The sequence below is a fragment of the Hyalella azteca genome, unplaced genomic scaffold, assembly GCF_000764305.2.
Source record: "Hyalella azteca isolate HAZT.00-mixed unplaced genomic scaffold, Hazt_2.0.2 contig17993, whole genome shotgun sequence".
NCBI lineage: Eukaryota > Metazoa > Arthropoda > Malacostraca > Amphipoda > Hyalellidae > Hyalella > Hyalella azteca.
In genome coordinates, this window is record NW_025947752.1 from 166307 (window position 1) to 185484 (window position 19178).

General features: G+C 36.6%; 1 protein-coding gene across 2 annotated transcripts; it reads right to left on the reverse strand.

Moving 5' to 3' along the window:
- Positions 1 to 5651: 5651 nt before the first annotated feature.
- LOC108672010 (protein snwA) lies at positions 5652 to 8572 on the reverse strand. 2 transcript variants are annotated; one of them, XM_018159624.2, is made up of 2 exons: positions 8467 to 8572; positions 5652 to 7454 (listed from the first exon to the last, which is right to left on the reverse strand). In XM_018159624.2, the coding sequence occupies exon 2, from the start codon at positions 7406 to 7408 to the stop codon at positions 5936 to 5938; it is 1473 nt and encodes a 490-aa protein (XP_018015113.1). In that variant the 5' UTR covers positions 7409 to 7454; positions 8467 to 8572; the 3' UTR covers positions 5652 to 5935. The 2 variants fall into 2 exon arrangements, with proteins under 2 accessions (XP_018015113.1, XP_018015112.1); XM_018159623.2 differs by having other exon boundaries at positions 5652 to 7457.
- Between the last annotated feature and the right edge of the window lie 10606 nt (positions 8573 to 19178).

Sequence of the window (19178 nt, forward strand, 5' to 3'; positions counted from 1 at the left end):
TGTTTCACGTATTTGAACATTCCTTATTAAATTTTTGTCCTTTTCAAATCTCGGTGACCACACAATGTTTCCAAACTCTAGACAGCAACAAACAAGTGCATCATCGCTTCTGCATCTAGGAACTCGTAAGTGCGTCTGATTCGACCAAGAAGTTTGTTGGATGTATTGCTTTCGTTTCAACATGCTTAGAAATTTTAAGCTCAATGTCGACATAAACTCCGAGATTTTTTCCACACTAGACATTTCGATTATTACTCTCTCATTGTAACCATGTCTTCTCATACTGTAATTTTGCTCTTCATTGTTCTTCCCGAGGTGAAGTACTTTACACTTGTCAGCATTAAACCTCAGCTGCCACGTATCAGCCCAGTTAACTAAAATGTCATGATAATCTTGCAATTGCACTTTATTTGACGCATCCTTCACTGTATTATAAACTTTTGTTTCGTCGGCATACATGGAGCATACGCTTGACACTACTTCTTGGAGATCGTTTATAAAAAGAACGAACAAAATAGGCCCAAAAACGCTTCCTTGTGGCACGCCACTGCGCACTGATGCCCAGTCTGACACGGTTCCGTTAATGCTGACACGTTGTCATCTACCTACTAGAAAGTCTCTTATCCATTGGAGTACGTTTCCCTCAATTCCCAAAGACTTTACTTTACGCAACAGCCGCTCATGCGGAACACTGTCAAATGCTTTGCAAAATCGAGGTACAATGCATCCACTGGCTCCCCTTAGTCCAGTAGGCGAGTCCAATCGTTCAACGTAGATAATTAGTTAGTGGTGCAGGATCAACCGGCAATAAACCATGCTGACAATCTGATAGGAGATGGTGAACAGTCAAGTGACTGGATGTAATCGCTTTTATTTTCGCGATTTCGCGCAATCGCGTATTTGTGATCCCTCACAACAAATTCCATTACCTCACAAACAACACTTGTCAGACTGACAGGGCCATAGTTACCGGGGCTACTTCTGTCACCTTTTTTGAACAATGGTGTTACTTGAGCTTCTTTAAAAACCGGACGGCAAAGTTCCTTCGTTCAAGGTTTTCATTCAAGGACATATTAGTAACAGCAACAAATATTCGGAATTTACAATCGTACATCTAGGACTAGTTTTCTCGAAATATACTGCAATAACGAGACGTGACGAGAAATGCCCTGATGAAAATAACGAGAAAAAAAGTGTCCCAGAACGGGACCAAGCTTTTTCGATCGTCTCGTTTCTGACAATTTCGCTGACGCTTAAAATGAAAAATTCTATTTATATGCTCGTCAGAATCGCAGTTGGAAGTTGAATTTTAAAAACAGCTCAAGACGTACCGAAAAACTGAAAATGTTCTCCTGCTGTTGTTTCGAACTGTTCAAGCAGATTCTTAAGTTAGGCTTCGATCCAAATAAGTTTGACTGCGAAATCTTGTCAGATGTCTCAAATAAACCAACGGCGGAGTGACAACTTCTGATGGCTTCACGACAACTGGAATTTGACGCCAGATTTGCACGCACCAAAGTTTGGCAGCGCAAGGTTTAGCGCTTCCAAATTTAGGTTGCTGAAGCCCAGTTTTGAAAATGCGTTGTTTCCCTTAGAAATAAATAAATAAATGAACAAAATAAAAATAAAATAACATTAAAATTCTAAAAAATAAAATGCATAAATAAAATTCTCGTTACAATTTCCCGGTGATTTTTTTTTATTCTATAGCAAGCATCTAAGCAGAGAAATTGGCAAACCTTTTTGCATGGTAGTTGACGTTTTCATTTTTAGTGGGCTTTGTTTTAAATGTATATTATAGCGTCAAATATGAAATAAATTAGAGCTCTTGTTGTTGATCGTTCTATTTTCTCCTGTTTTGCTATTAATGCTTTGGATTTAATCCCAGATGAGCTAAAGAAAACATTTTTTTTCATAGCTGTTACTTCCATATAGTGTTTCTGCGCTGAATAATCCACAGCATTTTCTTTCTCCTTTCACATGAATCCATATTATCTCGTTTTGAAATATATCTGATAATTATTTGCTTGCCATGTAGCGCAGCAAAGCTCTCTAAGTTTTTTTTAATCAGATGTCCAATGATTAAATTTTTTGTTGTTCAGTCACTTGCGTGAGACTCGTAGTCACTTCTCAGTTGTAGCCGAGTATGCGGAACGGACGCGGGAGCACTCTAGCTACAGTGAGGCGCGGAGTGTGGCGGCCATATTTGTGGCACGCGCAAATTAGTCTGTCACTAGTGCAATTAGGTAGCGTTACCGCAGAGATCTATTGGGCTGCCGCGAGAAATATCGTCTCTCTATACGGGCCCTAGACACGCTGTAGCTTGTGACGCGTAGGTCTTTGGGTACAACTAAAATTAATAAACGAAAGAAATTAATTAAGCAAAATTAAATTGAAACAAAATTTAAATAGTATATTCTGGTAATTGCAATGAAGGAAATATTTGTGTTATTTTTGATTAGCGATGCCGACTGCCTGACAGGATTCATGGAAAGTGCAGGTCCGAGGTTAGCATAGCTCAGCAGGTTTACGTACCTCGCCAATCAAAAATTTGCATCAAAATTTGTATTTTTGGCCAGAGTTTAACTGATGTTTTGTTTTGGTTCACCGTTCATTTTTTCAATAACTAACTCAAGCATTAAGGTGGTCAAGTTGACTCATATCGCATGAAATGCAACTACGTTGAGCTTCATTTGATTTTGTTTTCTAATACACATTACTTTTTAGGCTTGACAAGTTTGAAGTGAGTTGTTACCAAGAAGTGTCGAAAATTGCACGCATCAGAATTGATAGCCTTTAATGCAGCAATCGCTCAAAAGAAATTCAGCAACCAAAAGACCGATTTTTTTAGTTGATCTTAACCACCATTTGAAACATTAAAGGGATTTTATTGCATAGTGCCTAATGATAATTATGCGTAATTATATTGAGTTGAGAATAGCCTGATGATTTGCTACCTATACTTTCCCCTTGCCCTTGACATGAGAGTCAAGGTTCCCTGAGCTGTAATGGTGACATTATAGCAGCGGGTGACCTCTTACATGCCCTGGTTGTCAATAGCGAGGATCAACCAGCGAGCGATCGAAAAGTCTTTTATCAATCAACTTCGATGGAAGCAGCGCACCGCATGAATGTCGTTTCCATTCTTCAGATCTTGAAGATTTCTTAGCTGCGCGTTTCACTGTTACTTTCATTATTAATTCGAGTTTTGTACCAGAGAAAACATTTTCTCTTTCGACGAGTTGGGTGATATTGCGATGAATTTGGCGAATTCAATGCATTAACCCCACGCTGAGACTCATAATGTATCGTCGATGCATTCGAAGCTGTTATAATGAGAGATTCAATGCCTTTTATGATCCTGTTTAGAGGTATTGAAGGCAATTTGAGTGCTCAGATCAAGGTTACAATATGCAATTGAAGATTTTTTTCATTTAAACCTAATTTAGTTTAAAATTATTCAATTAAAAACAGGCTTTGTTGTTAGACTGATTGACTGATTACTCAATAGCGCTAGGAACATTGAGAACGGATACCTAATTCTTGAACTCAAAGACCCCAGGTGTTGCTATTGGTGCCCCTATTTTATTATTATTATTAATAACATTTTATTATTATTTATGATGCATTTTATCATTATTTTTAGTTATTTTCCATCGCCCGTTTAAACAAAACTCGAAAACTTGTAAATTTAAATTGTAGCAGTGAATTGTGACTTCGAAACCGAATAATGCTGTGAATGTTCTGCGATGTTAAGAATCGGCGACAGGCCTACGGCCTACTAAACGCTGAAACCGCTATTATCTGGCAGTTACTGGGCACGAGTAAGTGAGTCATCACGTAAGTTTTTCACAGTAGGCTATAGATCGATAGGAGAAGTGTGTGAAAGATTCGGTTTTGACAATTCGAACAAATATTCTATGGGAAGTACACTAAGAAGTTAAAGAAACACACGTGCATGCAAATGCGAGCTTTATATCTCGACATAAATGGAATCAATAATGAGTTGATGTTAATGCAGGTGCTTACAGGTTGCGCAGAAAAAAGTTTTGTCGCAATGCAGAAGCATATATGTTCGATTGACTAGTAAAAACTATTCTCATTTTAGTTTTTTCGAGCGAAAATAAATGAGCGCAATCGTACTTCAGGTAAAAAGTAAATATACATATTACTATAGCACTCTTTTTGAAAATAATTACGCTCATCATACATTTCTGTGCAGGGAACAAATATAAGAACCTGTTTTTACATGATTTAATACAAATTACGTCAGCTATTGTGCCTTTGACAAATAAATAAATAAGTAAAAATATGACCGCAAATAGCCATTTTCACATAATCGTATGGTACGGTTAGGAAAGGTACTTTACCTTGCAATATTGATACCAATAAGTGGGAAACATTTCTCTCTGCATTTCTTCAACAAAAATTAAAATTTTCTTAACCAAATGCAATCCAAATGTGAAAGCTGCAGGAGAGTAACTTATTTTCCCCTGTTCACCTGAATGGGCAGTTGTCTCTCCCATCCAGTGACATTCATATTATCTAGTTTATCATATGTACATTAGAGGCAGACGCAATCAAAAATAACTTAAAATGCTGAGTAAATTTGTGGAATATAATCTCTATATCCTCACATTAAATCTTTGACTTTTTAGATGCATATTTAGGACTAATCAACACTAGGATAGATGAATGCTTGCATTTTCGAGTAGTGGCCATTCCGTCTTCACGTAATATTGAAAATGCAATTGATTTTTATTAATTTATATTTCGAAATGAACACATAAATCGAAATTGATTATTACTCGTTGAACCGATTGGGGACTGTTTTTAGGTATAAACCGTTTCTTGGCTCCATATGTACACATGCCACCACACTGCCGATCGTTAATAAACAGAAGTGTTCATGGAACTCTAGGCTACATCAGTGATCGGTAATAAACAGAAAGTGTTCATGGAACTCTAGACTACATCAGTGATCGTTAATGAACAGAAGTGTTCATGGAACTCTAGGCTGCATCAGCGATCGTTAATAAACAGAAGTGTTCATGGAACTCTAGACTACATCNGATGTGTATAAGAGACAGGTAATGAACAGAAGTGTTCTGACAACACCAGCCATGCTGACAAGATTCATGGATGTCCATTCGTGCCAAAGAACCGTTCACTCTGTGTTACCTGAAGAAATTAGCCTAGTTTATTATGGCAAGGCTAAGTGAACAATATGGCTAGGAAAGTCACGCATGTGACAGCTCCTCACGCTAACAAATTAGTGAGAGTGCAATTCTGTATGGATCTCTTCGCGTCACGTCCGTGTAGCATTATTGGCACTGAAGCACTTCATTCTCCATGCAATCAATTGCATGTTGCTACTCGGAATTAATTGAAATTGTTATTCTTAATCGATTCAAATGTATTTATTTAGTTTTAATTCATAACATTAGAAAATCGGTTGGATTAAATTGATTAAGGAAAATATGAGTTGTTAATTGTCGTTACACTAGATTTAATAGAATGTATCAGAGACACTATCACGGTTGAGGCGTGATTGCTTCTAACGTATCGTGTTTTTATCGTATCTATAATATCCATATATCTAGTTGACAGTCATACGCAAACAGGGAATTACAATTCGAAGAAAAAAATACAACTAGTTTATTAATGTTGGAATGAGATTAAAAAATGAGGAGGAAAACATTTTTTTGCCATCGCTTCATTGCCGACGACTCGTTTGATCGATATTACTGAAAGGAAACATTCTCGTTATACGAAACTCGAACGAGAACTTAGATATAAATAAATTAAAGCATCATTGTGCAAGCTCATACTTTCAATAGTTCTTTTACATTTAAAAAAGCTGTTCTGGATTAAACATATTTTTTTTCTCTGAAACATCATCATAACGGAAATTGTAAATGTAAACGAAATGGGATTACACCAAGTCTGCTCTATGGAGTCTAGGATCATAGCTGCCATGTTCAGGTTCAGGTAGTGGTACGTTTACGTTCTCTTGATAGGAATACGCGTTCTTCTCGTATTCTTGGGGGTAATAGTTCTGTCCTTCTTGATAGTATTCCATGTTGGGATGATGGCGAGACGCATTTGCCTGCGACGGATGTCGACCTCCCGTTGAGTAACCATCTTCACTCCATTGGTCGTACGGCACTGGATTTTGAGTCGCATGATGATCGTGTCGCCTGGAATGACTCAAAGTGGCCGCCCGGTCGACTTCCATAACCGGGTGTGGCTGGTGCACAGGGCGGCAGCTGCTCCTGACAACACTATTTGCGTCAACTGTAGGGTTTTTGATTTGAGAATAAGGCACTCGCCGGAAGTTCCCATCATTTGGAGGAGGATGGCTACTGACGATGTGGCTCTCGGGCGGTTCGTAACCTTTCTTCTTCGGTTTCGGTGGCGCTGATGGTCCAGCGTTCGTGCGCTGAGACTGGCGTACTGAATGTTCAATGACAGCTTGAGTGGTAGTGTAGTGCTTGCTGCGAGCCCCTTGACCGTTATCCGATAACACCAGTTGTTTCATTGATGGAGCAAGCTGTTCACCGTCTTGAGACGCTCCTGACCAATCATTTGATTTAAATGCTTGTTTCTCTGGAACCCCAAATCTGTCTAGATCGTCGGAACTTGCGTTGGTTGCAGTGCGCTGTCTAGCATAATCCAATGTGTTGGCTCTACTATCAGAGTTAGGCGTCATGCTACCGCCATACTCGAGTCGATATCGCTCTTCTTCTTTCCTCCTTCTATCAGCTGCAAGCTTTTCTTTTCGTTCTAGCTCTTGTTTTACCTTTAGTTCCAGAAAAATTGATCGTGCCTTTTGCTTTCGTTCTTCTTCGCGTTCTCTCACTGATGAAACTGAATCAGTTCTGTAGTTTATGTCGGCATCGTGAGCAGCGTTTAACATGTCAACGCTTTTAAATCGCTTACTCAGTTTAACTTCTTTGCGGCCAAGATTTTCATCGTCTGACTGAACATCCTCCGCCGCTTTAATTTGCTTACTTTTTGATGCAGATTTAGATTTGTTTGACCTCGTTGAAGAACGAACATTTTTAGACTTCTTCTTCCGCTGCTTAATTTCAATATTGCTTCTGGTGCTCCGATTCTTGGCTTGTTTCCGAGCATTTGCCTTCGCAAATTCATCACTTTCGCTATCAAATGATGAATGCAGCTGCTTGTTGCTGGACTGAGCGACGCGGAGACTTGCCGAGTCGTCAGAGCTTTCCCGACGAGTGGACTGGCGCTTGGACGGCCGGGCAGCGGCAACCGGAATTTGGCGGTCGCTTTCATCGTCAGAGGCCTCGGAAGGACGCGAGTGTACAGTACCACTAGGAGCCTTCTTTTTCTGACGGCTTTTTGAACTCCATTTGAGGAAGATATCCACAGTGCTGATCATCTTGCCCCCACTGTTTTATTCTCTCTAGCACAATGCCGCGTCTGATCTGCTGAAAAAAGCAGGGTGAGTGAAATTATTAAAATGGTAAATATTGTAAATCTTTATCAGGACTACCGCACATACTTCTATATCCTTGTAATTTCATGGGTAATGTACTGAATAATTTGATAACACAAATTTAGTTGTCTTAAGTTTTTATGTTACCCCTAAAAATGGTAAAATTTAATCCAACTTATGTGATTGTTTACTTTAAATTTAGATTACTGTTTTAATTCGTTAGTGACTAAGAGAATCATTTCATTAATTAATCAATGGTGCGAATTTTGGTCGTGCGTAATCTTTGATCAATTTACAGACGCGAATGTTTGGTCGTACTTCTGTCCTCTTGTAAATTAGAGCAATCTCTAGTGCGCAAAACATCACCTTTATAAATTCCGTCAATTTAGGTGTAATTAAATACTGGGGAATTTTGTTACAAAAAAAGGGTGACTCGGAAGGGTTCCCACAAACAGAATTTTTCCAAGTTATTGGAATGTTGTGCGTTATTTCAGGCTTAATTTAGTGGGCTTCACTACGAGAGAAGTTTTACATTGCGCACATGAGGTACATGATATATATATTTTCACTAAACCTTATTCAGCCAAATTGCAAACTACTTATTTTGTACGTATAATTTGATGCCTTTAACGTCTTGAAGAATCCACTTCATGTTCAATAAATTTTTATAGTTGTGCAGTTGCAAATACACTGAGTCTTTTTAAAACAAGTAAAAGAGCATTACTTTTTTGTCCGTTTCTTATATGCGCAATTTGCTCCATAATAAAGAAAAACTGGGTCGACCGTAGAGCAGAAGGTTATTAATGATTATGCGTGGTTGAAAGTTTTCCAGCTGTTTCTAATAAGAATTTAGATTTAATATCCTTCACTTTTTGTGCATCTTAGATCATTGATGATATTCACAGCAAAGATATTCCCAATGGTTTCACGGTTAACTGAATTTATCAATGTTTTAAAAATTTACTATAGATCTAACTCTAATAATATGATCTCCAATTTACCTGATTTTCTTCGCAATTGGTGAAAAGTCCGAATGATTTTTTAGTACTTAATAACGATATATGTGCTGTTAAAACACACTGCAGCTCAGTTACTGATCGCCACGGCACAGACTGCCACAGGAATATACGTTATTTAAGTGCGGAGTTGCCTGAGCAGTACGTAGATAACTCGTTGATAAGCCTCCGATAAAGTCAGATAACGAGCTGATAGTTCTGTCGTACCTGAACATTACTCACCAAGCTTGAACCGGATCTTGAATACAAAATAATATCATCGAGGCTCTACTTAAGCCACGGCTGTGATGAAGTTTTAATGGTGACTCGTCATTAGATGATTTAATCATCGAAGATCTAATGAGGATTCGGGTAAATGTCTTTATACAAAGCGTCCATTAGGTCTGTCTATTTCTTTGATAGATATTCATTGTCGATTAATTTTTAATGATTGAACATGAGTTAGATATGATAATATTTTAGCAGAAAAAAATTATCGGCGGTTTTCGTTCTTTTACGAAGACTTTTTAAACTACTTAATTTTCGGTCCTTTCATGTACTTTGAATATTATTTTGTCTATGTAGCATGATTTCATGAACATAGAAATACTTAACCATTTCTGAATATTACTAAAGATTGTTTCAGATTTTTTGCCAATCGTTGATTTGTTAAATCTAAAACTAGTTTAGACGATGCGCGAGTGTTTTTTTCGAATTTTTACCCTATTTTTACATCATTACATGATATCAGTAAATTCTAGACATTAAGGGACAGTCCTTTAGCTTTGCTTGAATTGTGCACGCATGTTTTTTTCTTAATGTTTCAAATGGGAGTTTAACATCTGCTGCTTAACTTGGTTATTTCACGAAGCGAGTTAAAATTCATAAAATTCACGGGACATGTGCTTTGAAATATTTTGAATTTCTTCAAAATTTTCAAGCAAGGCATGCTCATCCTATGTTCCTACTCTCGATGATGGAGATCCAGAAGTGGCAGTTGCGTTACAATTAATGCTTATGTATAGCTAACCTGTGACACAAATCAAACTAGAAGAAGTTAAGCAATCAAAGTTGTTCAACTTGAAGAAAATTCCTTATCCATTGTAGTAATTGTTGGGATCAATAATAATACACTTAAAAATTGTGTTTATTTTTTCAGATAAGATTTTTGTTCAGTCTATTTGCATTTCCGCAGCGTTGAACGTCTGACTATGAAAAAATCATCAAAACATATAGCACTTGTTGTGCTACATGTTTTGATGATTTTTTATAATACGACCCCTGGTAAGTGAAGCGTTGAAAGTGCGTATCTGTAGTACTGAGTAAAGAACTTGACTCACCGAACACCGGAACACTTGATGACTTCATGTTAGCTGATGCATATAATAATACTAGTCGATTCCCGTTAAGCAAACTACATCGAGATGCGAATGTTTTGGTCCCTATAACAGTTTGATTTGATTTACCTACCTTTTTCAACAAGACGGAATGTCATGTGTTTTAGAAATGATTTAACCAAGATAACTGCATTCAGAGGAAAATAATATTTTGGGGATTGAAAAAATGAGTAGCTGCCATGTCGTGCATGGGCTACAGTCCTGTGTGAGCCGCTTGAAACGGCTGTAGCTCCTGCTTTGAGGGCTGCAGATAATAAATTTTCTAGCGTGCATTTCATTCAATAAAAAAATTATTTGCGTTCGATATGATCAAGGAGAAAGTGTAGAAGTGTATAATTGTTACTGCAAAGTACAAATAATTGTCATGACATTATTTGTACTATGGAAATTTTCACATTCAATCTGCCGACCTTGAACCTATATAAGCGTCGTGCAAGGTCAGAAAACTACACTTATAGCAGCGGTGTTTAAAGCACAAATTTACAGATAAACATTAAACTTTACACCATAGATGAAGTAATATTAATAACACTTAAAACAACCATATCACAATGACCATAACATTACCGTATGACAATGACCATACCTTGACCATATATATCACAATGACCATAACTTGACCATATCAGAATGACCATAACTTGACTGTATTCGTTTTTAGGTAGGGTTGTTACTGCTTTGTTGAATATCATTTTTAGTCGCCATGCTAGTTATTCTTATATCAGTTTTACTAAAGGTTAGTTTTTATCAGGATGTTTCCAATTTAGTCACTTTTAGTTCCCTTTTGTCTTATCCCATCGTCATTATATGTTATTGTTATTGTTTTGTAATAATAAGCCGCTACGTGTACTTAGGCCGCTACGTGTACTTGGGCCGCTATGTGTACTTAGGCCGCTACGTGCACTTAGGCCACTACGCGTGTACTTAGGCCGCTACGTGTACTTAGGCCGCTACGTGCACTTAAGCCGTCGCTACGTTCACCTATGCAAGTTTTGATAGTGCGACACTCAGTGGAGAGTTGGAAGTGCGTATCTGTGATACTGAGTAAAGATCTTGACTTACCGACCACAGGAACACTTGATGACTTCATGTTAACTAATGCATATAATAATCCCAGTCGATTCCCGTTTAGCAAACTACATCGAGATGCGATTGTTTTGGTCCTGGTAACAGTCCGATTAACATATCTTCTACAACGAGACGGAATGGCATGTGTTTTTGAAACGATGTAACCGAGATGACTGCATTCAGAGGATAAAGTAGCTGCCATGTTGTGGGCTACACTCCAGTGCAAGCCCCTTCAAATAACTGTAGCTCGTGCGTTGAGGGCTGGAAATAATACATACATTTCCTGGTATGCATTGTTTTAATTCAAAGAAAAAATATGTTATATGTGTTAAATTTGATCAGAAGGAAGTGTGAATCTGTATATTTGTTACTGCATGTAAGGTTTATTCATTCACGAAGGATTTGAAAACGCGAGATTCCTTGCACTTCTTATTAAAATCGGTTTCTGTAAAAAAGCATACATTGATAAAAATAATCGCTTATAAATTATAGTAGTCCACATAACATAAATAAGACAAGAAAAAAGTTTATTTCGAACAAAACACATTAAGAACTTGAAGCGAGTGTGATTAAACAGAACGAGATCCCTAGCTAAAACGCGTACGTAGGTACCAAATATTCCCTTCATCCAGGCAAGTCGAGAGCCAGCATGGACCTAAAATAAACACGTAGTTTAAAATCGACTTTAACTAAGTTGCGTATGACACATACGCAAAAAGCGGAAAATTTATTAAAAAAGGTACTTGTAAGAACCTATATATATGTATAATTTACATGCCATTATTAATATTTTGTACTTTGGAAATTATCACATTCAATCTACCGAGCATGAACTTACGTAAACGTCGTATAAAGTCGGAATATTACACTTAGCAGCGTTTTAATCGCAAAGTCACAGATACCAATTAAACTTTACACGCATCGTAAATGAATTAATATTACTAACTATTAAAATAACCATACCACAACGGCCATTACTTGACCATATCACACAACTAACAACTCTCGATGTTCCAATCATTCGCCGTCCCTACTCACTTGTCTCTTGAAGCGATCGATAATTTGACAAGATTTTTCAGAACAGAATCTAATTAAAGTTTTATTAATTGATTGAGTCCCAAATACACACTTTTTTGGCTACGGGAAGTGAATTAATATGTACAATAATTCAGCAAAATCATGGCGAGTGGAGAGACGCAATCGTTGGCTCGGCGAGCCCTGGAAATTTGTTGTAGTCCGCCCACGGAACAAGAAGAACCAAGCCCAGCTTTAGGCCGCCCAATTAAAGATAACCTGAAACGAGCCACAAGATTCTCCTTTTTTTAAAATAACAATGATTTCACGATGCATATTGCTTCACAATTCAGATGTGTAAGATATAGAGGGAGCATTATGAAAGTAATGAGTATTTTCTGGCAAATAACATTTATTGATCGTAATTTGTACAAATGTTCAATAATCTTCAAAATAAATTCCTCCTGTATCAATACACTTAATTGCGGAGACGTTTTTGCCACGCCTGAAAGGCACCCTGAAACTCCTCGACGGGAATGCCTCTCAGGAACGTTGTAATATGGTGTTGCATGTGGAAAAGGCTGAGTTTACAGTTTGTCCTTGCGGTACAAACTCACAATAAATATTCCTCGGATGTCAAAGAAGACAATGATCATCGTTTTGATCGCAAAACTTCGCGCACACGATCCGCGTTCTCTTCAGTTTGGGTTGTTGTTGGGCGTCCAGAACGGGGTTCGTCGGCGACCTCCTCCCGGCCCTCCTTGTGCCACTTCCCAGATTGTGATGTTGAAATGCAATCGTCCTTGAAGGCTTCTTGCAGCATCTGGAATGTTTCGGTTGCATTTCTTCCAAGCCTCACGCAAAACTTTATGGCGTATCGTTGTTCCAGCGAACGCTCCATCGCTCTATGTTACAAAAGTCGTCAACACATTTCACGCGGAGGCTCGTTCCCCCTCTCATACTGTTCGAACTCAACTGACAACCGGATACACTCATTACCCTGAAGGGGTATATCCCCCATGCACCGCATTCCCCAGCCCGTTTGACCGCGCTGCCATCTATCGTCGCGTCACAATAACATCATGTTCATTACTTTCATAATGGACTCTGTACATTTTCCTGCACAACATTCAATTTTATAGTTGAATTTTCTTTCTTGCATTTTATTATTGAACCCAAATTATGAATATAGAATAATATATATTCATTTTATCTAGCAGGCAGAAGCGGATGTGAAGATTCTTATGTAATGCTCGAATCTAAATTAATTATTAATGTAAATTAATGATTTAGTAAAATATATTTAGCTGATAAAAATTCGATAAATGGTTTGGCAATATGCCAAATTCATTTGAAGATATTTGATTAAATTGAATTACGAAAAAAAATTTAATTTCACGTATGATAGCCATTCAAATTGGATAGCAGAAATTTGTGTCCTATAAATGGAATTGCGCCAAATCTTAATTCCCAGTGTGATAACTACAATAATAATGTTTAAGTGAAGGACAATTTAACTTATTTCATTGTGAAAATATTCCGTGAAGACAGAAAGCATCGAATAACTTATTATTTGCTTAATAATAATCACCGGTCAAGTTTCAAAAAAGCCAATCCAGTAATTCTGGTACTGCCTTTTTTGGAATATACTTTGTCATTCCACGACTAAGACGAACCTTATGCCTTCCCACACGTGGACTTCGGGGAGAAGAAAGTATCTAGCCACGAAGAATTTAATCGCCATTTAATCAATTATTAGCAACAATTAATCAATAATTATTTATCCTGCATCAGAAGCAGCAATCTGAGGCACGACCAGCAGGGGATTAATATTCTTTAAACAATATAGAAGGCAATCTCAGAGATAAGATTATTAGCGGAATAAAATATCTAATAAAATATCATTTTTCATCGTAAGTTTCTAGGAGCGGTAAGTTTAGCATTAGTGGCACCGAAGCACTTCATTCTTCATGCAAGCAATTTTATGTTTTACGCGGAATTAATTAAATTGTTATTCTTAAGCAATTTTTATCTAGTTCTAATTCTAGTTCTAATTCATAAAGTTAAAAAAATCGGACGGCTTAAACTGATTAAGGTTAATCTTAGTAATTCATTGAAGTTACATTGGAATATATCTGAGAAACCATCAGGGTTGAGGCATGATAGCTTCTATCGTATCGAGTTTTTATGATATTTCCATTATCTATACTTATAATTAACAATCATATGAAAACAGAGAATTCCAATTCGATGAAAAAAGTGTAGACTTTTTCTGAGTAGAAATGATTGCAACATGTATTTTACTATGGGACCATAATTGAAAAATGTACGTCGTATCTTTTCACTTACAAGCCTTTATTTTCTTGTCTATTCATTTGCGAACCAAGTACAATATCGGTCCAATTTAAACGCAACCATGTAAACAACCTGAATTCAACTTCAACGCTATACAGAAAAAAAAATTTCATCAATAATGTGATATTTTTTTGGTAATGATTCCAGCCGTTAATTCATCTACTATTGAATAATTTATCAACAATATATTTTATTTATTTAATGCTTCTTACTAACTTCTCAGTGAATTATGTTTAACAATTCTCATTGGGATTTCGTTGCACTTTGATGCTAAACCAACTAGCTTATTAATGCTGGAATGAGATTAAAACATGAGGAGGAAAATATTCCTTTGCTATCGCTTTATTACCTACGTGTCACTCATTTGATCGATGTTACTGAAATGAAACATTCTCGTTGTACGGAACTCTAACGAGAATTTACATATAAATAAATTAAAGCATCATTGTGCAAGCTCATGCTCTCAATAGTTCTTTTACATTTACCAAAGCTGTTCTGGATTAAACAGCGGAAACGGTAAACTTAAACGGAACGGGATCACACCAAGTCGGCTCTATGGAGTCTAGGGTCATAGCTGCCATGTTCAGGCAGTGGTACGTTTACGTTCTCTTGATAGGAATACGCGTTCTTCTCGTATTCTTGGGGGTAATAGTTCTGTCCTTCTTGATAGTATTCCATGTTGGGATGATGGCGAGACGCATTTGCCTGCGACGGATGTCGACCTCCCGTTGAGTAACCATCTTCACTCCATTGGTCGTACGGCACTGGATTTTGAGTCGCATGATGATCGTGTCGCCTGGAATGACTCAAAGTGGCCGCCCGGTCGACTTCCATAACCGGGTGTGGCTGGTGCACAGGGCGGCAGCTGCTCCTGACAACACTATTTGCGTCAACTGTAGGGTTTTTGATTTGAGAATAAGGCACTCGCCGGAAGTTCCCATCATTTGGAGGAGGATGGCTAATGACGATGTGGCTCTCGGGCGGTTCGTAACCTTTCTTCTTCGGTTTCGGTGGCGCTGATGGTCCAGCGTTCGTGCGCTGAGACTGGCGTACTGAATGTTCAATGACAGCTTGAGTGGTAGTGTAGTGCTTGCTGCGAGCCCCTTGACTTCATACGCAAACAGGGAATTACAATTCGAAGAAAAAAATAAAGGCTTTTACGATAATAAATGATTAAAACATGATTTTACTAGGCAACCATAATTAAAAAATCTACGTCGTATCTTTTCACTTCCAAGCCTGTTTTCTTCTTATCTATTCATTCAAAAACCAAGCACAATACCGGTCTAACTTAAACGCGTCGCTGTAAACACCCTAAATTAAATTTCAACTCCATACAGAAAAATTTATGATATTTATAAAAAATATAAAAAATTATAAATTATAAAAATTATTATGATATTTTTCTGTTGATTCAGCCGTTAGTTAGTTCAGCCGTTAATTCATTCACTATTGAATCATTTATCTACAAAACAATAATTTATTGCTTATTAGTAATAAGCAATAAATTTACTAATTTAGTTATTACTAACTAATAATAATAATTTAGTTATTAATTATTATTATTAATATAATAATTAATAATTATTATATTAATAATAAATTTANTTCTAACACACTGCAGCTCAGTTACTGATCGCCACGGCACAGACTGCCACAGGAATATACGTTATTTAAGTGCGGAGTTGCCTGAGCAGTACGTAGATAACTCGTTGATAAGCCTCCGATAAAGTCAGATAACAAGCTGATAGTTCTGTCGTACCTGAACATTACTCACAAAGCTTGAACCGGATCTTGAAAATAAAATAATATCATCGAGGAAGCTTCACTTAAGCCATGGCTGTGAAGTAGTTTTAATAATGACTCGTCATTAGATGATTTAATCATCGAAGATCTAATGAGGATTCGGGTAAATGTCTTTATACAAAGCGTCCATTAGGTCTGTCTATTTCTTTGATAGATATTCATTGTCGATTAATTTTTAATGATTGAACATGAGTTAGATATGATAATATTTTAGCAGAAAAAAATTATCGGCGGTTTTCGTTCTTTTACGAAGACTTTTTAAACTACTTAATTTTCGGTCCTTTCATGTACTTTGAATATTATTTTGTCTATGTAGCATGATTTCATGAACATAGAAATACTTAACCATTTCTGAATATTACTAAAGATTGTTTCAGATTTTTTGCCAATCGTTGATTTGTTAAATCTAAAACTAGTTTAGACGATGCGCGAGTGTTTTTTTCGAATTTTTACCCTATTTTTACATCATTACATGATATCAGTAAATTCTAGACATTAAGGGACAGTCCTTTAGCTTTGCTTGAATTGTGCACGCATGTTTTTTTCTTAATGTTTCAAATGGGAGTTTAACATCTGCTGCTTAACTTGGTTATTTCACGAAGCGAGTTAAAATTCATAAAATTCACGGGACATGTGCTTTGAAATATTTTGAATTTCTTCAAAATTTTCAAGCAAGGCATGCTCATCCTATGTTCCTACTCTCGATGATGGAGATCCAGAAGTGGCAGTTGCGTTACAATTAATGCTTATGTATAGCTAACCTGTGACACAAATCAAACTAGAAGAAGTTAAGCAATCAAAGTTGTTCAACTTGAAGAAAATTCCTTATCCATTGTAGTAATTGTTGGGATCAATAATAATACACTTAAAAATTGTGTTTATTTTTTCAGATAAGATTTTTGTTCAGTCTATTTGCATTTCCGCAGCGTTGAACGTCTGGGTTCTGCCTCACTTGTTATGCTATGTTATGATGCCTTTTTATAATACGACACCTCAGCTGGTCAGTGGAGCGTTGGAAGTGCGTATCTGTGATACTGAGTAAAGAACTTGACTTACCGAACACCGGAACACTTGATGACTTCATGTTAGCTGATGCATATAATAATACTAGTCGATTTCCGTTAATTAAGCAAGCTACATCGAGATGCGAATGTTTTGGTCCCTATAACAGTTTGATTTGATTTACCTACCTTCTTCAACAAGATGGAATGGTACGTGTTTTTGAAATGATTTAACCGAAACAACTGCATTCAGAGGAAAAAATGTTTTGTGGAATTGAAAAAATATGTAGCTGCCATGTCGTGGGCTACAGTCCTGTGCAAGCCGTTTGAAATGGCTGTAGCGCGTGCATTGAGGGCTGGAAATAATAAATTTTCAAAGTATGAATTTCTTTCAATTCAAAGAAAAAACATGTTATTTGCGCTTAATTATGAGCAAGAAGAAAGTTTGAAAGTATATAATTGTTACTGACTTTCATGCCTTTACTTGGCTTCTATGTATATATAATTGCCATGACATTATTTGTACTTTGGAAATTAACAAATTCAATCTACAGAGATTGAACCCATATAAACGTCGTGTTAGGTCGGAAAATTGCACTTAGCAGCGTTTCAACCGCAAGTTACTTATACAAATTAAACTTTGCACACATAAATGAATTAATGTTACTAACTTTTATAATGATCATATCACAATGACTATAACTTCACCGTATCACACAACTAACCACTCTCGATTTTCAAATCATTCGTTGTCACTGCGCACTTTTCTCCTTAAACGATTGATAATTTGACAGGATTTTTCAGAACAGAATGTAATTATATTTTTATTAATTAATTGAGTTCAAAACATACTCTTTTTGGCTACAGGAAGCTAATGAATATGCATAACAATTCACAAAGATCATGGCGAGTGGAGAGACGAAATCGTGGATCCTCCCGTGCAATGCATCGCCAATTTCTCTTCCATCATTTCGAGGAATCGTTGGCCCGGCGAGCGCTAGAAATTTGGTGTAGTCTGCCCACGGAACGAGAAGAACCAAACTCAGCCTTTGTCCCAATTAAAGATAACCTGAAGCGAGCCACAAGATTCCCGTTTTTTAAAATAACTATAATTCTACGATGCGTATTGCTTCACTATTCAGATGTGCAAGACATAAATTTTTTTACACACATTCAATTTTATAGTTAAATTAATCTAGTCGGAAAATTGTAAAGAAATGAGGCTTTTTTATTTTATTTTATTCCCGAATTCATATTTTCATTCTAAAATGATATATATTCATTTAATCTAGCAGGCAGAAGCGGATGTGATTCTTATGTTATATTCGAATTTAAATAAATTGTCGAATTAATGATTTAATAAAGAGAATTTAGCAGATGAAAATTCGGCTAATGATTTGTAAAATGCAAAATTAATTGTGAGATAGTCGATTAAATTGAATTACGAAAAATTTTAATTTAGCGAATGAAAATCATTCGATTTGGAGCTACAAGTTTGTATCCCATAAATGGAATTGCCCCAAACCCTAATTCCCTTTGTGATAACTATAATAATAAGGTTTAAGTGAATGACAATTTAGCCTAAGTTACTTCAATCTGAAATTATCTCGTAAAGACAGAAAGTCTCGAATCATTAATTATTTTTTTAATGATAATCACCAGACAAGTTTCGAAAAGACCAATCCAGTAATTTTGGAAGACATTTTGAAATAAAATTTTTCATTCCACTTTTAAGATAAACTTCACGCAATCCCGCACGTGGACTCCGGTGAGAAGAGAGAATCTAACTACGAAGAATTCAACCATCATTTAATAAATTATTAGTAACAACTAATCAATATTCATTTATCCTGTATCACAAGCGACAAACTCATTCGCGAGCCACGAACAGAAGGGGATTAATATTCTTGAAACTGTCCGGAAGTCAATTTCAGGGATAAGATTTTCAGCGGAATAAAATAATTTATAAAATATTATTAAACTTTTTCACTCCCATTCCCAGCGTTGCAATTAAAACAGCAATTATCTTAAAGAAACCGTCAGGAGTTTTCTCCAGCTGTCCCTGACGTGCGATCCT